Source organism: Hippocampus zosterae, chromosome 15, assembly GCF_025434085.1.
Source record: "Hippocampus zosterae strain Florida chromosome 15, ASM2543408v3, whole genome shotgun sequence".
NCBI classification, from domain to species: domain Eukaryota; kingdom Metazoa; phylum Chordata; class Actinopteri; order Syngnathiformes; family Syngnathidae; genus Hippocampus; species Hippocampus zosterae.
Window position 1 is genome coordinate 9,178,940 of NC_067465.1, and position 24,250 is coordinate 9,203,189.

The following is a 24,250-nucleotide window of genomic DNA, read 5'->3' on the forward strand; positions in this document are numbered from 1 at the left end:
ACACGTTAATCGCATGCAGATCTCAAGGTCGACTCTGTAGTCTCCCTCGAGTTGACGTGGTGGTTTGGTCTTTGGGGAGGGTCTTGTTTCCTCCAGTGGTCAACCTAATGAGGCCTTGGGGTTGTTGGCGGCTCCAAATCTTTTAATGATTGCACAGCTTCTCTCTTTTCTTTCATTTCTTTCTTGTGGTGTCACTGGCCGGGCGTCATCTCCTCCCGCAGGGGGAGGATCGTTGCTATAAATAGTCGCACCGGGGTTCATCGTGGGGGGAAGGAGGAGGATGAGGAGGAGGATTTGGGGGGCTTCACATTGACGTCACGTTGGACTGCAGCTTGACTGAGGATCTTCGTCTTTCTCTTAAAATGGATGCTCTGCCTTTTGTACGCGCTATAAGTAATACTTGACAACATCAGACCGTCAAGATGTCCATGTGGATTATTTTTCATGTTCATGTTTTTTACCCAGTGTTGGCAGGCTGTCACGACTGCGTTTTTAATTATTATTATTATTTTTTTTAATGCCTGACTTCCTGAGATGTGTCTCCCAAATTTCATGCTGGGAAGTCAGACTGCTCAACGAGGCTGAATTCTCAAAATCTCTCTTGGACAAGTTAATCTTTAAAGTACTTCAAGAAGTGGACATAACAAGCCAAAAATGTCCTCTCGTCTTCTTGAAACTTTTTTGTGTATCTACCGGCACTCATGATATTTCATGCTGATCAAATGTCACTTTGCAAAGTTGATCCGCCTTCCAGGGCTGAATTTTCCAATATCTGTTTAAGGCAAATTCATCTTTGAGGGGCCCCTAAAATTATCTTAAAATGGCCACTTCAAACTAAAATGTCAGAGTGTTTCAGGGATGTTTTTTTTTACATTTCTGTGTTGCTGCTCATAATAGACATGCCCACATACCCAATTGGTCAAACAAGCTTTACTTTAGGGGCTGAATTTTCCCCAAAAAACAAAGGATACTTTTCTTTAGAGTACTGGGGTGCAAAATTTCATCCTACTAGCCGCAATGCTCTGGAAAAAATAAGTCCTCTAGAAATGGCTCAAATTAGCCTAAAGTGGCAGGTTCTAACCAAAACATCAGACCTCCTAAGTCTTTTCAGGCAAGTCTTGAGATCTTTTTGTGGGTCTACTCAAGATAGATTTATCTACTGAATCTCGAGGTGCTAAGTTAACCTCCCTTGGGGGCTGAAGTTTCGGCTGAGGAGCAGCGAAGATATTTGCTTCGAAGACCTCCGACCCCTTCTCCCGCACAAAAATAAAATCTAGGTTGAGGTCAGCGTGGTCGGTGTGGCGTCTGTTCAGTGGAGGCCTTTGATTGGATAAAGTGTGTATGGACTGAGAGTGAGGTCAGAGAGTAGAGGAAGACTGGCAGTTTTGGAATTGTCTCAAATGAACGTGTCACTCACACACATGCACACAGGGACACCGATTTGGCATCTTGCTTTCACTCTCTCAATCTTGCTTTCACTCTCTCAATATACATGCACAAGCTTCAAATATGCCACCTCTTCACTAACGTTTTGGTGCGAGGGGCATGCTGGAGCCTAACCCAGCTGTTTTGGGGCGGGTTTTTTTCAGCCTGTTCTCTATTACAACCTGAAAAGCTCACTCATCTGTTTGGCGCCATCTTGGAGTATCTCGTTATCCAGGCACTATGTTGAGGTGATTTGAGGAGCTTGATGTTCACATAAGTAGTGCTTTGCTGCCACCTAGTGGCACCTACAGACAATTACAGTTAGTGGTAGGGCAAAGGCAAGGCTTGGCCGGGGAAAGGTAAACCTCATTTAGCATTCCTAGCTCATCATGACAATCAGGGTACGGCACGACCATGTGATTGACAGGTAAATTCACCCCCAAAGGCCCACATAACACCAGCAGACCTCGGAGAGTAAAAGGAGTCCCGCCAGTTGCCGCCTTCCTCATCGAAAGTCGAGTGGCAGCTGTGGCTCGCAGATGCGCCAGCCTCCGGGGTGTATTCGGTCGCCATCCGGGGACGGGGGTTGGTGGGCCAGTCTGTCGGCCGCCATATGTTGCAGAGTGACCTTGCATCGCCTTCCTGTGAGCACGCGTGACTTGACGACATTCCGTTTTTGCATCTGTAGTCACCTGGACAACCATCACCTGTGGGAACCCAACGAGTTTGCCGTTTCCTGCTTCAGGATCATCATGTACTCCATCCAGGTCAGCGTCTTCATTGAGCTCACCCATATGATGCGATGCGCACCTGAACAAAAGTCATCCAATTTTGTCACCAAAATGCAATTTGCATTTCCATTTTGCCCTACCTTCCTTCCTACCCGTCTAAACTACCAGTGTACTACCTCGACCTACCTGCCTACCCATCTAATCAACCTGTATGGTCTACGTTCCTATATATCTAGTCTAACTAGCTACCTACCTATACTGCTTACCTACACATCTAAACGACTTGCCTCCATATCTCACCTACCTACCAACCAATACAATGTACCTTTCTATTTTATCTCTACTGTATTTTGCTAATCTCGTCAACAATCTAATCTGTTGACCTGTTTTACCTGCCTCCCCGCTTGCTTTCTTAGTGTACCTATTGACTTACATACCCAACAACGTATTTCATCGGAGGTGGTTTTAGTGGCACCCTGTGCGAGACCCCCGCTTTGACGCCTCCTGCCGTCAACAAACCCATACATACACACACACACACACACACACTAATGAAATCACACTTGCAATAGTGGACTTTAAAGCAGTATTACCCCCCAAATACATTATGAATTATTTATTCATTACAAATTAGATTTTGCTGTTACTACATTCTAATTCATATGAAGACAAGAAAGCGTGCAAAGGCACAAACTGCGCAATGCACAAATAAAAAAAAAACCCCTCAGGAGAATCTTCTTGCAGAAATGATATCACGGCCTCATGCCTTCCTTTTATGATGACAATTTGATTGTTGAGTTAATTACTTGAGGCTTAATCAGTTTAGAGACACATTAGAGACAAACACTTCAATTTATAAAAGGTGTCAGTGGTTTTGCAAATAGACTCATGAAAATATTTGCTGCTCTCTGGATTTGTTTATGACATCGTTAGCGAATATCAAAGTAGAGATGTGCCACTATGGACAAAATTTGATTTCCCAATAAGGATTTTTTAAATTCTATTAAATGAATGACTGTGATATTTTCATATTTTCTCCCTTTGTTTATGAATTGCATATTTTATATAGGCCACACAAATAAATGACTAAAAGATTGAATATCCCATGCCACTATTTCATTTGATTTTCAACATTTCAGGTTTTCAATATAATTTGGTACGCAAATGTTTACAGACATTCTTCAAGCTACCGGTACTTAAATCGTTTTTAAATGCCTGGCATGGAAGACAAGTCAGTCGGCTTTCTCATAAATAATCAAAAAACAGCTTTTCTCTGATTGGTAGTTGCCAGAATATAGGGGCGTCGAGTGGCTCCATAAAAATTCCCCAAGTGACAGGGCCCTTCGAGATATGTTTTTCCCTCCACGCTTTAAAATATGTCTCCCGGCTTGCCCTCTGAGGCAGATGGACCATCTGGAAGCCACAATTCCCGGACTTTTTTGGGCCCCCCACCACCTCCACAGGGACATCTCACTACCTGTCCGTAGAGCACACTTACTGACTGGTTTGTGTGAAACTGCAACAAAAACCACCACCAGATATCTTCACATACATATACATAATTAGTAGGCAAATATATAAAAGTGAATATGTCCATGAAAAAACAATCGCTGTCCCCGATGGATGGATGGATAGATGGATGATGAAAATATACAGAAAATGTTGTCATCATCAATGCATTTCAGTTACTGGCCTCTAAAACAAATAAGAATATTCAGCAGTCCAAACAAGTATTTATCAGGCTAAGTAAATCAAACAATTTAAACGAAAAAGGATTATATTGCATGACAGATGGTATGTACGATATAAGATAAGATAAGATATCCTTCATTTGTCCCACACTGGGGAAATTTACAGCCTCCAGCAGCAAGAATGTATGTAGAAAGAAGAAAGGAGAAAGAGATATCTACCATTATATGGCACCGCTCTACGTCAAGGTGTGACAAGCTCACAAAGAGCTCAACAATTTGTCAGACAAAGAAATTAACGGGGTCCTCATGAAATCAAACACCAACTTGGGGTACCGCAAATGCACAGCAATTACCAGTACACTGTGAGGAAATACAAACTAACAATGAGAAAACGCATTATTAGCAACTATGAACGTTTAACAGAAATCACTTCCACAAAAATGAATGCATTCTTCTCCTGGCGGTGCCGCAGGCACAGCACTCTCACCACGTCATCCAGCAGGTCCTGGGCCACTTGGACACCCATAACAAGAGCACCCCCAGGGTGCGCGCCGGCATCGTACAAGTGCTGCTGGAGACGGTAGCCATCGCCGCCAAAGGCTCTGTGGGTGAGTCTTGCCGCACCATTTGTTTCATAATGTTTCACGGGAAAACGCGGCCGTCTGCCCTTAATCACTAATCTAGACAATTTTATCGAGTGGATCCTGATAAATACGAGAGAGTCCACTGAAAATTTCTTTGCAGTGATTTGGGTTGATTGGGCTTGAAGCAGCATGTTTTTCATTCTCTTTGTAATGGGCGTCAATTATACGTTGACTTTTGCGATTTGCGAGCCAGCCTGATTACTATTCCTTGTGGTCCAATGTAGTTGAAATTGGTTTCAATTGGCCAAAAGTATTTTTCGAGTATTGCTACTTTTCCAGTCGCATCGTGGGATACAGTGAGGGCACTAAATAGGAGATAACCCCCGCCACATCACACAACTTTCCAACAGTGCCTACAAATTGGTCAAGTCGCTATTCAGCGTGCAACCCGGTTCATGCTGACCAACACACTCCTGGTTTCGTGTGTGTTTGTGTGTGTGTTCCACCGCCTGCGTGTTGGGAAAACAAACAAAATGTCTGCTGGCCAGGAAGCATCCAAGAGGGCAAAGCAGGCGACCTGCCGGATAGGGAGTACGCCACACCTCCCAACTTGTGGCTCGGTAACGCCATCAAACGTCATCATCAGGATGTAGAGCAGCGTGTTGTCGAGCAGGGCTGGGCAAATTTGCATCTTCGCCTACGCTTAGACTATTTTTTTCCCCCAAATGTCTTCATAAATAGATAATCACTTCTTTTATTTTCATCCATCTATTGCTTCATGGATTAATGGAAAGCAAAACAATGGTAGTAAAATAAACACATTTCCCTCTGAATTTGTTTGGGGTTTTTTAACTTGAGAAATTAAGTTGAATCATTGATAATAAATGCGCACAATGTATTTTATTTTAACAAACTTCATGCATAATTAGAGTTTTTTTTTCTTTTTGCTTTGGCTTTCCTACATTGTCCATTTTTAAACTGAAATATGGCCCCAAAGCACAAACATTTTGCCCGGCCCTGATGTAGCATATGCTAGCGTGTACTAGCGTAGCTCGGAGGCGTGCCGTCATAGCCTGAGCTTCTTTGTCAGCGTGATGACCGTGAGTCGGACATTGCCGCCCGTGTCATCTTATCATGCATCTCATTTGCCACTTTGTGGCGGTTTTTAGGTCCCACGGTGCTGGAAGTGTTTAACACGCTGCTCAAGCATTTGCGCATGAGCGTGGACCTAGAGCTGGGCGAGAGCTCCCGCAGGAACTCGGCCAGCAGCGCCTCGTCGGGCCGCGGCAAGGAGAGTGATGAGCGCATCGTGCAGAATGCCATCATTCAGACCATTGGTACGCATTTGGCCGTCTTCCCGTCTCCCCACGCTCTAAGCTGACACACCTTTCTTGCTCCTTGGCAGGATTCTTCGGCGGAAACCTACCCGACTACCAGAGGGCCGAGGTTATGATGTTCATCATGGGCAAGGTGCCCGTCTACGGGACGCCGTGCCACACGCTGGACACTGTCAAGATCGGGTGAGTTGCAAGCAAGCCAACGCTCCGCCAGCCCAGCTGCTCCCCCTACTTTTCTACAATGCATACTGTACGTCACCTAACAACCAAAATGGAAACTATTAATTTTTTTTCCCTCAAAATTCGAAATAAATACAATCCCCATACTTAAAAAATAAATAATAATAACTAATACATGACAAGTATTCACACACTTGCATGTGCTCCATCGTCACGTGCACGCTCTGTTATTGGTGTTCTGGCTTGTCTTCACGGACATCTTGCTGTATCGGCATCCTGGCCAAAAGGAAGGAAGCTTATCGAGCAAACAAATCCTCCTCCTTCTGCGACAAGATTAGACCCCCCCCCCACCCCCAACCATCCCTTTCCCACAATAGCCCCACCCCCATCAAAAACGCTGATGCTTGTCTTTTGAGACAACAGCTGCTAACGATGTTGTTGTGTTCGGTTTGCCTCTCAACTTCCGGGACCTGCGGGGCTGACGGTTTCAGGCATCAGGGGACCAAGCGGATCCAGACCATGCTGCTCAGCTCCCTCATCATGGTCAGTCCTCACAACATGGACTTACTCTTTGAACTTACACCTTATCCCAACATTCCTTTCTTCTCCCAAGTGAAGGGCTAGTCCTGATAGAAGGTTTCTGACCAGAGTGTGTCAGCACCAATCCCAAGAGACTAGTCTAATCCCCAAATGCTCTAGTTTTGAGAGAACATTCTTGTCCTAAACTAAGCTCTTCATCCATAGTGAACTCAACGTAACATCCAGTGAGAATTTTCTGGTCAAGGGGAAGGGGCTGTAGTCCCAAGACTTGGGTCTAGTCAGAAGAAATGTTTTGTTCCCAAGAGTAATTTCTAGTTCCCAGAGAAGGCACTAGTCTAAAATTAAGGTTCTCTTCCATGTCTTGATTTGAGTGTCGTCACTTCCCGGTTGGTGCTTCCAGGTGACGTCAGGTTTCAAGTCCAAGTCGATGTCGGGCGCTCTGCCATCCCCCTTCTTGGACCCACTCTTCTCCATCTCGTTGATGGAGGACAGCGAGCTGCGTCAGCTGGTGCTTGAGATCCTGCACAACATCATCGACAGACACGACAACCGTGCCAAACTCCGAGGAATCAGGTGCTAATTGCTCAACGATAATGCTAATTAACACGAAGCCAAAGCTGTTGAATAATGTTAAATATTCAGCACTAACTAATGCTATGTACTGGTTACTGCTATCACAATGCCAAATAATGCTGAATATTTGCTGCTAAATAATGCGACATGTAAATTGCCTAATACAAGTACTGCTAAATATCGCAACGTACTTAATGCTAGATAGTAAACAATGCTGGTTGCTCAATACTAAATAATGTCCAGTGCTAATTACTAATTTCTGGATGCAAATGCTAATGTCGACTTTGTGTGTGCCGAAGGATTATCCCCAACGTGGCAGCTCTGAAGATCAAGCGGGAGAAGATTTCCAAGCAGGATGTGGCTTTCATGAAGAAGGTTGGTCATTATGGCCTGTTCTCTCCATCGCCACAGAAAAAAAAAAAATCACTCATTAACGCCCGCCACCAACATTGCAGTTAGGCTGCACGTGCGGTATTTGGATGCGGTTGTACAGAAACCAGTCGTGTGGCTCAGTTTTGGCGGGGTTGTGTGTGGCAGCACGGCCAGCAGCTGTACCGCCACATTTACCTGGGCTGCAAGGAGGATGACAATGTGCACAAGAACTTCGAGCTGCTCTTCACCACACTCGCCGTCCTCACCATCGAGCTGGCCAATGAGGACGTTGTCGTCGAGCTTGTGCGCCTCTCTGTCGCTCTGCAGGTCTGCGCCACTTAAGAGTTTGGGGTTTGCAACAAGGTTTTCAAACTAGGGTTAAGGTTTCGTCGTGGGGTTTCAGGTTCATGATAGGGTTTCAAATTAGGCTTTTAAGCAAGAGTTCAGATTCCAAGACAGTGTTGGGGTCTCAAGCAATGATGAATGTTTTAAACGAGGGTTTTGGTTCCAAATTAGGGCGTCAAACTAGAGTTAGTGTTTTAAAATATGGTCTCAAATTAAAATTGTTTCAAATGACAATTTCAAGTGAGTGATGGGGGTTTAAGATTTTGATCTTTGGTTATGGTTCCAAATTGGGGTTTTACGCAAAAGCTGCAATTCAAATTAGAATTGGGGTATCAAGCTTTCAACACAGTTTGTGGTTTGAAATGTGGCTCTCAAACCAGCATTAGTGTTTGACACTACCAGGGAAGCTCCAGGTCGGGCTTCAAATTCAAGTTTCAATCCAGCATTGCAAGCCACAATTAGGAATCGAAGTCATGGTTAGAGTTTCACATTGAGGTTTCGAGCTAGGCATTCCGCTTTCATCTCAAGGTTAAGGTTTCAAGTGTTTTTACGTGTGTGCATGTGTGTGTCTGTGTAGGACATGGCTCTGTCGACAGAGGAGAATTTGTCCATGTGGCTGCGTTGCGGCGTGTTGGCCTTGGTGGCGGCGTACCTCAACTTCCTCAGTCAGATGATCGCCAACACCACCTTCTGCCAGCACGTCAGCAAGGTCATCATGCCTACGACACCTATGCCTGCACTGAGCACAACCAACACCTCTGCCTACAGTTGGACTTGATTGATCAATACCCATCCCTACGCCGACCTATGCCAACACCAACTTGACCGACACTACAAACACTGCTTACCCCTACACGTATCTCTACCTACACCACCTCACCCCATATCAACCTCTGTCTAAGCCAGTGGTCACCAACATGGTGCCCGCGGGCACCAGGTAGCCCGTGAAGACCACTTGAGTAGCCCGCCAGTGCCTGGACATTGTGATTTGCTAGTAGAAATTATGATTTAAAAATGCAAACATTGGCAGTACTGTGAGACATTTCGAAACACGATCAAAGTCTGACAATTTAAATCATCAAGTATTAAAAATAACACATCCTCATATTATTGAAGGTATTTTGGACAAATATGTTATTTCAGACGTGTATCAATTTGGTAGCCCTTCACACAATCGGTACACATGAAGTTGCTCTCACCCTCAAAAATGTTGGTGACACCTGGTCTAAGCCAACTCCACCAATGCCTAAGCCTCCACCTGAGTAGTGTTTCAACACCTTTTGCATGTAGCATTTGAGTGCATGTAGCATTTGAGGAAGGCATTTCTTCCGCTCAATTCATCATTCCCGACTCCTTGGTCCGCCACAAAGGGATTTATCTCGGTCGTAAACGGTTCCCAACTCTGCATTGTCGACTTTCAGGTGATCGAGCTGCGCAACCTGGACGCTCCCTACCTTCTCCCCGAGCACGTCTTCCGCGACAAGTGCTCGTATGTCAAACTTTTCTTGGTCTTTCAAACTTCTTCCATCGTCATCATCACCTCCTTCAACTTGTCTCTCCGTTGTGATAACGTCAATCTTTCTTCATGTGGCATGTGCAGGCTTCCCGACAGTCTGGACAGGGACGACGCGGCGCTCTTCTTCCAGAGCGCCGACATGGCCGACAGTCTGACGGGAGCCGGATACAACGCCGACAGACTCAACGTTCCGTACGTGCCGCAGGTCACAGGTAAACCTTGTCTCTTTTCACCTTTTTCTGCTTCCATTTTTTTTCTTCCCTCTTCTCTGTTCCTCCCATATTTTCACCACCGTAAGACTCGCATAAAATTCGTAATTTTTTTTTTCCATAATGGCCCGGGCGCCTCATAATGCGGGTTGCCTTGCGTCTACACCGAGCTCCAAAATCTGCAAATGCCGTCGTGTGACTTCGATGACGGGTCTGCTTGATAGACTGAGACTGATGCTGTGCCTTAAAACAGACGCTAGTGTTCTTTTCCATCACTTGCACCCTTTTTTTCAGTTTCACTTTTCCCCCCCCCATCACCCTTTTCCTTCTTCCGCTCTTTTGCTTCCATTCGCAGTGCAATTTAGTTCTCCCGTTGACCAATTGCTCACATTTTCCACTCCAGTTCGCCCAATCAAAGCTCTAATGACAAACCCGTTTAGTTATTTTACTTCTGAATGTCTGCTCAAACTCGTGGTTGAGATCCCGAATTCCTGGAAGCTTCTGATTGAGAAGTGTCATGTGACTTGGATGTTTCCCCTCTTCTGTCAGTGCTTTACACAGTGGGAAAAATTCTGCACAAGTGCAAACAGAAGTCGAGAGGTAACGATAGCAACTGTAGTAACCTTAGCAACAGACCACCCACCTCACCCTTAGACCATGGGTTCTCAAACTTTTGGGTTCCAAGGAGATAGTCTGTCAAGAACCACCTAACAATCCTAATTTTACATCAGTCACTTACGTTGACTGATTTATGAACTGCAACGCCTCTGTCTTCTACAAAAACACTTGTCAACATTTTACCAACATACAAATGAGTAAATATTTGCACAATTGGAATTGTTGTTTTTATTCCAGTAGCAAGACAGTGAGTTGCCTTTAAAAGACTTTTGCGCCTTTGCTGAAAGCATCTTACAATCCTCATTGTTGCATGGAGAATTAAAACACGCAAATTGATATACAAGGTTTCCAGCCGACAAGGACAGTATTTAGCTGAGCCCTTTTTGACCTACACGACATAATTTCTTGCACAATTTATGCGGCTCATGGACGCCCAGGGGCCCCAGTTTGAGAACCTGTGCTTTGGAGTGTTGTTGAGTCACTTCCTGTTTACAACGCTAATGCCGCAATGGCTTGTGCCCGGCCGCGGCTCACATGGACTCATGGTGAGTATTTGACTTCCTGTTTCTTTCATGTTGTAATTGGAGGATGTCCTTTAGCTGATGAACATTTGTGCTAGCGTTATCACAAAAAGTAGCGACACCAGGAAGTGCTCGTGGACTTCTCAGAATATTGTGTTTGTTTTTCACAAATGGCTTTTGTGAAAACGTAACCTCTTGATGTTTAGCATGCAACCGAGGGCTGGGCAATGGGTTTTCAGTTTTGGGTTTTTTTCCTTTTTCCCGCAAAAGTCACCTTTAATCGATGAATGGACCCTGGTTATTGGTGGAGTCAATTGCCAGCTCTCTCTCGCTGCAAAGTTGTACCGTATCGGCTGAATAATTGCGGCTGGGCTGCACATGGCTTAGGTCAAAAAATGCCCATCGTGTATCTGTTTTTACGTAACGTGTCCAAATGAGCACTGTGTTTTGGGCCAACTGCTGGGCTCCAGCCACGCCGCATTGGGGGGGAAAAATCACAGTGTCAAGATGCGAGCCATTAGCGCTTGTGGTCCCGCTGAGCCGTTAACCATGTGCCGTCTTGCAGATGAAGAGCGGCTGACAAGGAGGAAGAGCTTCGTGGACACCATCTCGTTGCAGGTGGACATCCTGGCCAGCAGCCTGCCGGACAAGGTCGGTATGCCAGAGATGCTCCAATGCCACAAATTAGCATGCTAACAGCTAGCTTTGCCCTCTGACCACTTTTTACCACCAGGGGGTGATAGTCAGGATGTATAGAGATTATGTTAGCCTGTCACATTAATTTCTACTTTTGGCTATTTTATGATCGTGTTAGTGGTGCCTTGAGATACAATTGACCCGACATGTAAGTTCTGTACTTTGGACTGTACTCACAGTCATGTGTGTCTGCTCCCTAAATAAAGTAGACTTTAGTCCACTGTGCTGTCCACATTCCGTTAACGTGATTATTGTGGAATAAAACTTTGTGTGTGTGTTCAGTCGCAGCTTGCCGAGGAAATCACCTTTGAGACCCTGAAGAAAGCCATTGGTAAGACACGAACAGATTCCAAAAATGAATACGTAAAAAAAAAAAAAACAAATGTATACAGACTGAAAACAGCTCATTGCCATTGGGTGCCGGTCAGACACGAGCGTCCTGGAGGATCAAGAGCGTGAGCGTCGCCGTCAGGTGATGGAGAAATTCCAGAAAGGTCCTTTTGAGGAGATTGCGGCGCACTGCGAGTCCAAGGTACTCGCATTGAGCAGAAACTGTTGACTATCGATTCAATACTCATGTCTTCGCTCACCTAATCTGCGTATGTGTGTGTGTGTGTGTGTGTGTCCGTCTAGGCCAACATGCTACATGAGCGTCTGGCGCACATCTTCGAACTCACCATCAGGTGAGTACCAAATGACATAAACACTCCACGCTAGCATCGCAATGAGCTAATCCCATGAAATGCCCATTCCCCCTCCGCCCCCCAAGACCACCACCGAGTCCATCTGGCGTGGTGTCGGTGTCTTCGGGTCACGCCCAGCACCAGTCGGTACCAATCTACGAGATGAAGTTCCCCGACCTGTGCGTCTACTGAGTGCGTGTCCACACACATCATGCGTACACTCGCCAAATCCTCGTCATGATCTTGGAAATGCACGAAAAAGGCTTTTGCCACTAGGCGAGTCACTAGGCGGCAGTAAAACTTGATTTTAAAAAAAAAACACCTCATTGTTGATTTTGTGAGCCAAAATGTTCATTTGTCACTAATATCACAACATATCGAAATAATCATCAGCAATCACATCCTGTCACCATCTCGGGCTGCGCTTCGACTTGATATGCCCGCTCGCAACTCTGCGTTCGGCTTAAAAGCGTCGAGTTCCAAAGTTGGGGCATTTATCATGTGTGCTGATCACTAGCTTGGCACTCGGTATGAAAGTGTTCAGTGGCAGCTACCAAAAGAAAGCAAAACACTTTGCTGTTTTGCGCCTTTGATTCACACGTGGCACAAGCAGAGGGAAAAAAAATGTCTGGAGGAACTTGAAAGAAACTTGGAAGAAGTTTCGGAAGCGCTGATTATTTTTGAACAAGTGTTAAGAACCTTGAAAGAGCACTCAAAAAGTTTGGGATTTAATGAACTTGAAAGAAATTTCAGAACCCGAAGGATGCAACAAAATCACAGAAGTTTGCTATAAGAACTATGGAAAAGTTTGAACAACTTTTAATATCGGTTTTCAGAATTTTTTTTTAAAAAGGAAGACGTTTCACGGTTTTGGATTAACGTTCAAGAAACGAAAAGAACTTTACACAACGATAACATTTGTTTTGTGAACTTTAGTCAACCTTAACGCTCTTCCTCAGACTTTAAAAGAAGTTCTAACAAGTCCGAACAGGTTTTCTAAGCTTTGTTGAACTCTTTCAAGGGTCTTTAAAGAACAGGTTTGAAGAACGTGTTTGCGGAAGTTTCAGTGAAGCTGTCGTCGTAAGAAACCGTCTCTGCCGTTGTTGTGATCTCACAAACATTGATTGACTTTCATTTTTGTCGCTGCGCAACGCGCGAGTGGGACGTTGATCGTTTCACCCCGGGGTGCCCAAGTCTCGTCTTTGAGAGTCTCTATTCACCATGTTTTAGTAAATAGAAGAACGAGACATCAAAAATAGGCTAGCTAAGGGCTTTCGAGGACCGGACTTGGGCACTCCTGGTTTAACTCCTGGTTCAGCTCGAGGATTTCAGAATAAAAGCTGGCCTCTATATGAATGTTAATGTCGCTTTTAAGGTGACGAGGGCGCTCCGCACGCATGATGCACACAAATTTATTTTATCAAGCGCAGTCGAAAATGCACCGACATAGGAGTTGATTTTTCTAAGCAATTGTCTTAGTTTGCGAATGTGTCATTTTAGCACTAGATCATCTATTTTTCTATCACGGCCTGCACCGTTCCCACTCGATATGATTGCAGAAGACAGGAAGTCTGTTGTCGTACCGAACGTACGCTAACATCGTAATGTCGCTTCAGCGTGGACTTAAAAAGTAACTTAGTGAATGTATAACTATGTTTGTATTTGCCGATAAATGTGCTGAGCTTAGTCTGCTAGCAGCAAATGTTATGTGCACAGATTTCTAGCCGATACTTCGCCACGCGGCGGCTTTGTGAATCAGTTGAACCGCTCAAGTCAGGGACGTGCAGTCAGGAGACGGATTGCGCTACGAATGTACCAATAAAATCTTTTTCATGGTAGGTTCTCCGTTCTGTGCTTCATATTGATTTTATTTTGGAATCAAAAATTGCTGGATTTGCTTATTTCCTGCTCAACAGCAGGCAACTTGGGAGCAACGGGTTAAAGGTATTTCACACACTGTGTCAAATAAAGTCCCCCTGTCAGGCCTGGTTTCAGAGTTTGCGTCGGTGTGCGAGGAGCGTATAGTGCCGCTCAAGAAAGATGTCATTGTGTTCGTTTTCTGCCAACAACTTATTGACGAATCCATTTAATGTAACAAAACAGACAAAGCAGCCCACCCTCACGCACATGTAATCAACATCAAATGTTCTAAATGGGCACACCACACCGGATTAATTAAACTGATGAGCGAGCTGTCGAAACGATGGAGGCGGCCGCTTTCCTATTGATGCAACGGCCCCCTGAAAAAATGCAAACATGCGCTGGAGACCAAACTTAAAAATCTGCTTCACACATCAGGTCTGAAAATAACCAACTTTTTTCAAACGTGGTGGTACGCACGCTGGCTTATTAGAATCACTTTTTTTTTTTTTTATGCGCACCACAAAGTGATCTAATGATTAGCCTATTGAATGAGTAAGACGATAGCGATGGGCGATACCTTCTCTCTAAATCGCTGAGTTTCACAAGTACTGCATGTGCGCAAGATTAAAAAAACAAAATTTTTTTTATTGTAAATCTGACTGTCGGCGCCTGACCAGCCATGCACCTGACCGCACTTCCCCGATTCAAGAATACCAAATGTCAGATGATTTTAACCACAATTCATCGGCGATGTTCGACAGCCGCCTTATTGACTCAAACGTTCTCGTTTTGGTCACATTTTTTTTTCTGATCAAGTAGAACAATCATAGACACAAATTATTATTATATATATATATATTTTTTGTGTATGTGACTATAGAGCGTCTGCGCTTTAAGGAATTTACTCTGTGCTTTGTTGTTGTTCAATCATCACAAAGTTCCGGTAATAAAGTTCACATGACACTCTGGCTTGACAAAGCGCATCTTCTTTGGCGTCTTCAGTGGAGCAACAATCGAGTCATTGGTTTTATTCAAGTGGCAATTTCACTCAGAACGGAACAAAAGTCACTTGTTGGCTTTCACTTTGCTTCTTCCTCTTCGTCCTCCTCCTCCTTCCTGTTCCTCCTCGTGGCATCATACTTTTCAGTCATTATCATCGGGCGCTGGTTCCCAGGGTGATTTACGTCCTCAAGAGTCTCTGCCAGGTCTTTGTGAGTCCCCAATTCTTCACCAATCGCCATCAAGTCCTCCCGAGTCTCCAGGTCTTCTTTAGTCTCATTGAGTGTTGGCATTTTTGCACACCGGTCATCAAAAACAGCCATTTTTTTGAGTTTGTGTGGTGTGAGCAGACGACCCACAATACGGGGGTCGTCTGCTCCCGGTTGTTCGCTTCCTCTTCTTCCTGTTCCAGAATGTTAAGTAGTAAGTGTGACTGAGTTTCACATGCATGGGATTGTTTAAGCAGCGTGTGAATGCTAAAGAATGTCACTAGTGTGTGAGCAAAAAAAAAAAAAAATGGTTTCACTGGAGTGTGAGAGGAAATCATGAAATCCTCTCACGTATCATGCCAAACTGCAAAAAGTAGGATGTTGGAGGAAAAAACTGAGTAATCCTGAATTGCGCATGTGTGTGTGTGTTCCAAAAAGCACATGATGAAACGGAGCTTTTTTTTAAATGCTTATTTAAGAACAAGGAGAACTGAAGAGTTGTTTTAAAAAATTGATATCATCAGTCATATGACGACGATGATGATGATGAAGAGTTGCATCGTCTCCGTTCACGGCCGTACGCACATCTTCATCAAACACGTCTGCTTCACTGCTACATGAACACGCACACACACACGCAGCAGCGTGACGTCATCGCAAGGTTTTTGGAAAACGTGATTGGATAAGAATAAAGTTGATACCGCATACACGTATCGCCCGTTTGTAACTTACTAGCAGAGAAGGAGATTCTTTGGACTCGTCTACACAATTAGTTGGTGTGTTTGCGGTACCACACGGTGCTGTCCTCGCGCAACCTGAACACAAACACGATCGCCTTCGTGAATCGTCATTTTCAGAAGGAAACGGATAGGCGTGTAGAGATGACAGACATGTTTGAAAAGACATCCGCTCGGCGTCATGACTGTAAGAGCAAGAACGAGTTTTGTTCTATTTTTACCGGATGCTGCGGCGTGCCGCCGGCTGTTCCCATGGAAACACACCTCCTCCATCATGCCTTTTATTGTCGCCGTCAACTAAAAGTGTCTTTTAACACCTCCAATGACACAACCTGCAACTTCCCTGTCATATTTTAATACGCAGGATGTCTTTTCGGGTATGAAGAAAAAGTTAGAAAGGACAAGTCCGAAATGGGGAGTCAGAAAAAGAGTCGGAAATTTCAGATTAAAAGAACTTTTTCAACTGCAATCTTGGTATTTTAAGTTGTGGCATGGTAAAATCTCTAGTAGCATGTCATCAGGCTCTGTGGCGCAATGAATAGTGTGTTAGACTTGAGCGCAAAACGCCTTACTATATACATGGTGGTTTTTTTCGGCCCAAAATGCCTTACTATACATGGTCGGTTTTTTCAGCCCAAAACGCTTTACAATACATGACCGTTTTTTTCGGCCAAAAATGCCTTACTATACATGGTCGTTTTTTTTCAGCCCAAAACGCTTTACAATACATGGTCGTTTTTTTTTTTCTGCGAAAAACACCTTACTATACTGGTCATTTTTTTCGACCCAAAACGCCTTACTTTTCATGGTCCTTTTTTCGGCCAAAAAACGCCTTTCTATACATGGTCGTTTTTTTCGGCCCAAAATGCCTTACTTTTCATGGTCGTTTTTTTCGGCCCAAAATGCCTTACTTTTCATGGTCGTTTTTTTCGGCCAAAAACGCCTTACATGGTCGTTTTTTTTTGGCCAAAAACGCCTTACAATACATGGTCGTTTTTTTCGACCCAAAATGCCTTACTATACATGGTCGTTTTTTTCGGCCCAAAACGCCTTACCTTTCATGGTCCTTTTTTTCGGCCAAAAAACGCCTTACTATACATGGTCGTGTGGGTTCGAGTCCCACCAGAGTCGATTTCACGATGATTTGTACTTCTTGCATGTAACCTTTTTCCAACTGCAATCTTGGTATTTTAAGTTGTGGAATGGTAACATTTTAGTAGCACTTCATCAGACTCTGTGGCGCAATGGATAGTGCGTTGGACTTCTAGGTTGCTGAGAAAGAGGCAATTCAAAGGTTGTGGGTTCGAGTCCCACCAGAGTCGATTTCACCATGATTTGTACTTTTTGTATGTAACCTTTTTCAACTGCAATCTTGGTATTTTAAGTTCTGGCATGGTAAAATTTCTAGTAGGATATCATCTGGCTCTGTGGCGCAATGGATAGCGCGTTGGACTTCTAGGTTGCTGAGAAAGAGGCAATTCAAAGGTTGTGGGTTCGAGTCCCTCCAGAGTCAATTTCACCATGATTTGTACTTCTTGCATGTAACCTTTTTCCAACTGCAATCTTGGTATTTTAAGTTGTGGCATGGTAACATTTTAGTAGCATTTCATCAGGCTCTGTGGTGCAATGGATAGCGCGTTGGACTTCTAGGTTGCTGAGAAAGTGGCAATTCAAAGGTTGTGGGTTCGAGTCCCACCAGAGTCGATTTCACCATAATTTGTACTTTTTGCATGTAACCTTTTTCAACTGCAATCTTGGTATTTTAAGTTGTGGCATGGTAAAATTTCTAGTAGGATATCATCTGGCTCTGTGGCGCAATGGATAGCGCGTTGGACTTCTAGGTTGCTGAGAAAGAGGCAATTCAAAGATTGTGGGTTCGAGTCCCACCAGAGTCGATTTCACCATGATTTGTACTTCTTGCATGTAACCTTTTTCAACTGCAATCTTGGTATTTTACGTTGTGGCATGGTAAAATCTCTAGTAGCATGTCATCAGGCTCTGTGGCGCAATGAATAGTGTGTTAGACTTGAGCGCAAAACACCTTACTATATACATGGTGGGTTTTTTCAGCCCAAAATGCCTTACTATACATAGTCGTTTTTTTCGGCCCAAAATGCCTTACAATACATGGTGTTTTTTTTCGGCCCAAAACGCCTTACTATACATGGTCGTTTTTTTCAACCCAAAGCGCCTTACTATACATGCTCATTTTTTTCGGCCAAAATGCCTTACTATACATGGTCTGGGTTTTTTTCGGCCAAAAACGCCTTACTATACATGGTCGTTTTTTTCGGCCCAAAATGCCTTACTAAACATGGTGTTTTTTTTTCGGCCCAAAACGCCTTACTATACATGGTCGTTTTTTTCTGACCAAAAATGCCTTACAATACATGAACGTTTTTTTCGGCCAAAAATGCCTTACTATACATGGTCGTTTTTTTCAGCCCAAAATGCCTTACTATACATGGTCCTTTTTTTTTCGGCCCAAAACGCCTTACTATACATGGTCCTTTTTTTCAGCCCAAAGCGCCTTACTATACATGCTCATTTTTTCGGCCAAAATGCCTTACTATACATGGTCGGGGTTTTTTTCGGCTAAAAACGCCTTATGGTCGTTTTTTTCGGCCCAAAATGCCTTACTATACATGGTGGGTTTTTTTCGGCCCAAAACGCCTTACTATACATGGTCGTTTTTTTCAACCCAAAGCGCCTTACTGTACATGCTAATTTTTTTCGGCCAAAATGCCTTACTATACATGGTCGGGGTTTTTTTCGGCCAAAAACGCCTTATGGTCATTTTTTTCGGCCCAAAATGCCTTACTATACATGGTGTTTTTTTTCGGCCCAAAATGCCTTACTTTTCATGGTCGTTTTTTTCGGCCAAAAACGCCTTACATGGTCGTTTTTTTTCGGCCAAAAACGCCTTACAATACATGGTCGTTTTTTTCGAATCAAAATGCCTTACTATACATGGTCGTTTTTTTCGGCCCAAAACGCCTTACCTTTCATGGTCCTTTTTTTCGGCCAAAAAACACCTTACTATACATGGTCGTGTGGGTTCGAGTCCCACCAGAGTCGATTTCACGATGATTTGTACTTCTTGCATGTAACCTTTTTCCAACTGCAATCTTGGTATTTTAAGTTGTGGAATGGTAACATTTTAGTAGCACTTCATCAGACTCTGTGGCGCAATGGATAGCGCGTTGGACTTCTAGGTTGCTGAGAAAGAGGCAATTCAAAGTTTGTGGGTTCGAGTCCCACCAGAGTTGATTTCACCATGATTTGTACTTTTTGTATGTAACCTTTTTCAACTGCAATCTTGGTATTTTAAGTTCTGGCATGGTAAAATTTCTAGTAGGATATCATCTGGCTCTGTGGCGCAATGGATAGTGCGTTGGACTTCTAGGTTGCTAAGAAAGAGGCAATTCAAAGGTTGTGGGTTCGAGTCCCTCCAGAGTCAATTTCACCATGATTTGTACTTCTTGCATGTAACCTTTTTCCAACTGCAATCTTGGTATTTTAAGTTGTGGCATGGTAACATTTTAGTAGCATTTCATCAGGCTCTGTGGTGCAATGGATAGCGCGTTGGACTTCTAGGTTGCTGAGAAAGTGGCAATTCAAAGGTTGTGGGTTCGAGTCCCACCAGAGTCGATTTCACCATAATTTGTACTTTTTGCATGTAACCTTTTTCAACTGCAATCTTGGTATTTTAAGTTGTGGCATGGTAAAATTTCTAGTAGGATATCATCTGGCTCTGTGGCGCAATGGATAGCGCGTTGGACTTCTAGGTTGCTGAGAAAGAGGCAATTCAAAGGTTGTGGGTTCGAGTCCCACCAGAGTCGATTTCACCATGATTTGTACTTCTTGCATGTAACCTTTTTCAACTGCAATCTTGGTATTTTACGTTGTGGCATGGTAAAATCTCTAGTAGCATGTCATCAGGCTCTGTGGCGCAATGAATAGTGTGTTAGACTTGAGCGCAAAACACCTTACTATATACATGGTGGGTTTTTTCAGCCCAAAATGCCTTACTATACATAGTCGTTTTTTTCGGCCCAAAATGCCTTACAATACATGGTGGTTTTTTTCGGCCCAAAACGCCTTACTATACATGGTCGTTTTTTTCAACCCAAAGCGCCTTACTATACATGCTCATTTTTTTCGGCCAAAATGCCTTACTATACATGGTCTGGGTTTTTTTCGGCCAAAAACGCCTTACTATACATGGTCGTTTTTTTCGGCCCAAAATGCCTTACTAAACATGGTGTTTTTTTTTCGGCCCAAAACGCCTTACTATACATGGTCGTTTTTTTCTGACCAAAAATGCCTTACAATACATGAACGTTTTTTTCGGCCAAAAATGCCTTACTATACATGGTCGTTTTTTTCAGCCCAAAATGCCTTACTATACATGGTCCTTTTTTTTTCGGCCCAAAACGCCTTACTATACATGGTCCTTTTTTTCAGCCCAAAGCGCCTTACTATACATGCTCATTTTTTCGGCCAAAATGCCTTACTATACATGGTCGGGGTTTTTTTCGGCTAAAAACGCCTTATGGTCGTTTTTTTCGGCCCAAAATGCCTTACTATACATGGTGGGTTTTTTTCGGCCCAAAACGCCTTACTATACATGGTCGTTTTTTTCAACCCAAAGCGCCTTACTGTACATGCTAATTTTTTTCGGCCAAAATGCCTTACTATACATGGTCGGGGTTTTTTTCGGCCAAAAACGCCTTATGGTCGTTTTTTTCGGCCCAAATGCCTTACTATACATGGTGTTTTTTTTCGGCCCAAAACGCCTTACTATACATGGTCGTTTTTTTTCAACCCAAAGCGCCTTACTATACATGCTCATTTTTTTCGGCCAAAATGCCTTACTATACATGGTCTGGGTTTTTTTCGGCCAAAAACGCCTTACTATACATGGTCGTTTTTTTCGGCCCAAAATGCCTTACTAAACATGGTGTTTTTTTTCGGCCCAAAACGCCTTACTATACATGGTCGTTTTTTTCAACCCAAAGCGCCTTACTATACATGCTCATTTTTTTCGGCCAAAATGCCTTACTATACATGGTCGGGGTTTTTTTCGGCCAAAAACGCCTTATGGTCGTTTTTTTCGGCCCAAAATGCCTTACTATACATGGTGTTTTTTTTCGGCCCAAAACGCCTTACTATACATGGTCGTTTTTTTCAACCCAAAGCGCCTTACTATACATGCTCATTTTTTTCGGCCAAAATGCCTTACAATACATGGTCGGGGTTTTTTTCGGCCAAAAACGCCTTATGGTCGTTTTTTTCGGCCCAAAATGCCTTACTATACATGGTGGGTTTTTTCGGCCCAAAACGCCTTACTATACATGGTCGTTTTTTTCAACCCAAAGCGCCTTACTATACATGCTCATTTTTTTCGGCCAAAATGCCTTACTATACATGGTCGGGGTTTTTTTCGGCCAAAAACGCCTTATGGTTGTTTTTTTCGGCCCAAAATGCCTTACTATACATGTTCATTTTTTTCGGCCCAAAACGCCTTACTATACATGGTCGTTTATTTTTCGGCCCAAAACGCCTTACAATACATGGTCGTTTTTTTACGGCTCAAAACGCCTTACTATACATGGTTGTTTTTTTCGTCCCAAAACGCCTTACAATACATGGTCGTTTTTTTCGGCCCCAAACGCCTTACTTTTCATGGTCCTTTTTTTCGGCCAAAAAACGCCTTACTTTTTATTGTCGTTTTTTTTTCGACCAAAAACGCCTTACTATACATGGTGGGGTTTTTTCGTCCCAAAACGCCTTACTATACATGGTCCCTTTTTTCGTCCCAAAACGCCTTACTTTTTATTGTCGTTTTTTTTACCAAAAACGCCTTACTATACATGGTCCTTTTTTTCGTCCCAAAACGCCTTACTATACATGGTCGTTTTTTTCGGCCCCAAATGCCTTACTTTTCATGGTCCTTTTTTTCGGCCAAAAAACGCCTTACTATACATGGTCCTTTTTTTCGACCCAAAACGCCTTACTATACATGGTGGGGTTTTTTCGTCCCAAAACGCCTTACTATACATGGTCCTTTTTTTCGTCCCAAAACGCCTTACTTTTTATTGTCGTTTTTTTTTTCGACCAAAAACGCCTTACTATACATGGTCGTTTTTTTCGGCCAAAAACGCCATACTATACATGGTCGTTTTTTTCGGCCCCAAATGCCTTACTTTTCATGGTCCTTTTTTTCAGCCAAAAAACGCCTTACTATACAAGGTCCTTTTTTTCGGCCAAAAACGCCTTACTATACATGGTCGTGTGGGTTCGAGTCCCACCAGAGTCGATTTCACGATGATTTGTACTTTTTGCATGTAACCTTTTTCCAACTGCAATCTTGGTATTTTACGTTGTGGCATGGTAAAATCTCTAGTAGCATGTCATCAGGCTCTGTGGCGCAATGAATAGTGTGTTAGACTTGAGCGCAAAACGCCTTACTATATACATAGTGGTTTTTTTCGGCCCAAAATTCCTTACTATACATAGTCGTTTTTTTCAGCCCAAAACGCCTTACAATACATGGTCTTTTTTTTACGGCCCAAAACGCCTCACTATATACATGGTCGTTTTTTTTTCTGCGAAAAACACCTTACTATACTGGTCATTTTTTTCGACCCAAAACGACTTACTTTTCATGGTCCTTTTTTTCGGCCAAAAAACGCCTTTCGATACATGGTCGTTTTTTTCGGCCCAAAATGCCTTACTTTTCATGGTCGTTTTTTTCGGCCAAAAACGCCTTACATGGTCGGTTTTTTTCGGCCAAAAACGCCTTACTATACATGGTCGTTTTTTTTCGGCCAAAGACGCCTTACTATACATAGTCGTTTTTTTCGGCGCAAAACGCCTTACTATACATGGTCGTTTTTTTCTGACCAAAAACGCCTTACAATACATGACCGTTTTTTCCGCCAAAAATGCCTTACTATACATGGTCGTTTTTTTCAGCCCAAAACGCCTTACAATACATGGTCTTTTTTTTACGGCCCAAAACGCCTTACTATATACATGGTCGTTTTTTTTTTCTGCGAAAAACACCTTACTATACTGGTCATTTTTTTCGACCCAAAACGCCTTACTTTTCATGGTCCTTTTTTCGGCCAAAAAACGCCTTACTATACATGGTCGTGTGGGTTCGAGTCCCACCAGAGTCGATTTCACGATGATTTGTACTTCTTGCATGTAACCTTTTTCCAACTGCAATCTTGGTATTTTAAGTTGTGGCATGGTAACATTTTAGTAGCATTTCATCAGGCTCTGTGGCGCAATGGATAGCGCGTTGGACTTCTAGGTTGCTGAGAAAGAGGCAATTCAAAGGTTGTGGGTTCGAGTCCCACCAGAATCGATTTCACCATGATTTGTACTTTTTGCATGTAACCTTTTTCAACTGCAATCTTGGTATTTTAAGTTGTGGCATGGCAAAATTTCTAGTAGGATATCATCTGGCTCTGTGGCGCAATGGATAGCGCGTTGGACTTCTAGGTTGCTGAGAAAGAGGCAATTCAAAGGTTGTGGGTTCGAGTCCCACCAGAGTCGATTTCACCATGATTTGTACTTTTTGCATGTAACCTTTTTCAACTGCAATCTTGGTATTTTAAGTTGTGGCATGGCAAAATTTCTAGTAGGATATCATCTGGCTCTGTGGCGCAATGGATAGCGCGTTGGACTTCTAGGTTGCTGAGAAAGAGGCAATTCAAAGGTTGTGGGTTGGAGTCCCACCAGAGTCGATTTCACCATGATTTGTACTTCTTGCATGTAACCTTTTTCAACTGCAATCTTGGTATTTTACGTTGTGGCATGGTAAAATCTCTAGTAGCTTGTCATCAGGCTCTGTGGCGCAATGAATAGTGTGTTAGACTTGAGCGCAAAACACCTTACTATATACATGGTGGTTTTTTTTCGGCCCAAAACGCCTTACTATACATGGTCGTTTTTTTCTGACCAAAAACTCCTTACAATACATGACCGTTTTTTTCGGCCAAAAATGCCTTACTATACATGGTCGTTTTTTTCAGCCCAAAATGCCTTACTATACATGGTCCTTTTTTTTCGGCCCAAAACGCCTTACTATACATGGTCCTTTTTTTCAGCCCAAAGCGCCTTACTATACATGCTCATTTTTTTCGGCCAAAATGCCTTACTATACATGGTCGGGGTTTTTTTCGGCTAAAAACGCCTTATGGTCGTTTTTTCGGCCCAAAATGCCTTACTATACATGGTGGTTTTTTTCGGCCCCAAATGCCTTACTTTTCATGGTCCTTTTTTTCGGCCAAAAAACGCCTTAATATACATGGTCATTTTTTTCGGCTAAAAACGTCTTACTATACATGGTTGTTTTTTGGGGGCTCAAATGCCTTACTATACATGGTCGGTTTTTTTTTGGCTAAA

General features: G+C 43.3%; 1 protein-coding gene and 11 non-coding genes across 13 annotated transcripts in view; all 12 read left to right on the forward strand.

Moving 5' to 3' along the window:
- efr3a (EFR3 homolog A (S. cerevisiae)) overlaps positions 1–12,340 on the forward strand; it is a 27,982-nt gene extending 15,642 nt beyond the window's left edge. For both annotated transcript variants that reach the window (XM_052087526.1, XM_052087525.1), the window contains exons 8-23: positions 2,114–2,192; positions 4,320–4,455; positions 5,601–5,768; positions 5,837–5,951; positions 6,440–6,491; positions 6,889–7,061; positions 7,361–7,436; positions 7,599–7,760; positions 8,356–8,487; positions 9,200–9,267; positions 9,379–9,506; positions 11,208–11,293; positions 11,621–11,669; positions 11,767–11,870; positions 11,972–12,021; positions 12,108–12,340. In XM_052087526.1, the coding sequence (XP_051943486.1) occupies positions 2,114–2,192; positions 4,320–4,455; positions 5,601–5,768; positions 5,837–5,951; positions 6,440–6,491; positions 6,889–7,061; positions 7,361–7,436; positions 7,599–7,760; positions 8,356–8,487; positions 9,200–9,267; positions 9,379–9,506; positions 11,208–11,293; positions 11,621–11,669; positions 11,767–11,870; positions 11,972–12,021; positions 12,108–12,213 (1,684 nt within the window). In that variant the 3' untranslated portion in view covers positions 12,214–12,340. The remainder of the gene's footprint in view (positions 1–2,113; positions 2,193–4,319; positions 4,456–5,600; positions 5,769–5,836; positions 5,952–6,439; positions 6,492–6,888; positions 7,062–7,360; positions 7,437–7,598; positions 7,761–8,355; positions 8,488–9,199; positions 9,268–9,378; positions 9,507–11,207; positions 11,294–11,620; positions 11,670–11,766; positions 11,871–11,971; positions 12,022–12,107) is intronic.
- A 4,719-nt stretch (positions 12,341–17,059) lies between these two features.
- Positions 17,060–17,151, forward strand: trnar-ucu (transfer RNA arginine (anticodon UCU)). The gene is given in 2 exon segments: positions 17,060–17,096; positions 17,116–17,151. It is a non-coding gene; the product is annotated as a tRNA-Arg (tRNA).
- A 99-nt stretch (positions 17,152–17,250) lies between these two features.
- Positions 17,251–17,342, forward strand: trnar-ucu (transfer RNA arginine (anticodon UCU)). Its single transcript is given in 2 exon segments — positions 17,251–17,287; positions 17,307–17,342. It is a non-coding gene; the product is annotated as a tRNA-Arg (tRNA).
- A 99-nt stretch (positions 17,343–17,441) lies between these two features.
- trnar-ucu (transfer RNA arginine (anticodon UCU)) lies at positions 17,442–17,533 on the forward strand. The gene is given in 2 exon segments: positions 17,442–17,478; positions 17,498–17,533. It is a non-coding gene; the product is annotated as a tRNA-Arg (tRNA).
- A 99-nt stretch (positions 17,534–17,632) lies between these two features.
- Positions 17,633–17,724, forward strand: trnar-ucu (transfer RNA arginine (anticodon UCU)). Its single transcript is given in 2 exon segments — positions 17,633–17,669; positions 17,689–17,724. It is a non-coding gene; the product is annotated as a tRNA-Arg (tRNA).
- Positions 17,725–19,006: 1,282 nt separating this feature from the next.
- Positions 19,007–19,098, forward strand: trnar-ucu (transfer RNA arginine (anticodon UCU)). The gene is given in 2 exon segments: positions 19,007–19,043; positions 19,063–19,098. It is a non-coding gene; the product is annotated as a tRNA-Arg (tRNA).
- A 99-nt stretch (positions 19,099–19,197) lies between these two features.
- Positions 19,198–19,289, forward strand: trnar-ucu (transfer RNA arginine (anticodon UCU)). Its single transcript is given in 2 exon segments — positions 19,198–19,234; positions 19,254–19,289. It is a non-coding gene; the product is annotated as a tRNA-Arg (tRNA).
- Positions 19,290–19,388: 99 nt separating this feature from the next.
- Positions 19,389–19,480, forward strand: trnar-ucu (transfer RNA arginine (anticodon UCU)). The gene is given in 2 exon segments: positions 19,389–19,425; positions 19,445–19,480. It is a non-coding gene; the product is annotated as a tRNA-Arg (tRNA).
- Positions 19,481–19,579: 99 nt separating this feature from the next.
- trnar-ucu (transfer RNA arginine (anticodon UCU)) lies at positions 19,580–19,671 on the forward strand. The gene is given in 2 exon segments: positions 19,580–19,616; positions 19,636–19,671. It is a non-coding gene; the product is annotated as a tRNA-Arg (tRNA).
- A 3,444-nt stretch (positions 19,672–23,115) lies between these two features.
- On the forward strand, positions 23,116–23,207 carry trnar-ucu (transfer RNA arginine (anticodon UCU)). The gene is given in 2 exon segments: positions 23,116–23,152; positions 23,172–23,207. It is a non-coding gene; the product is annotated as a tRNA-Arg (tRNA).
- A 99-nt stretch (positions 23,208–23,306) lies between these two features.
- Positions 23,307–23,398, forward strand: trnar-ucu (transfer RNA arginine (anticodon UCU)). Its single transcript is given in 2 exon segments — positions 23,307–23,343; positions 23,363–23,398. It is a non-coding gene; the product is annotated as a tRNA-Arg (tRNA).
- Positions 23,399–23,497: 99 nt separating this feature from the next.
- trnar-ucu (transfer RNA arginine (anticodon UCU)) lies at positions 23,498–23,589 on the forward strand. The gene is given in 2 exon segments: positions 23,498–23,534; positions 23,554–23,589. It is a non-coding gene; the product is annotated as a tRNA-Arg (tRNA).
- Positions 23,590–24,250: the final 661 nt, after the last annotated feature.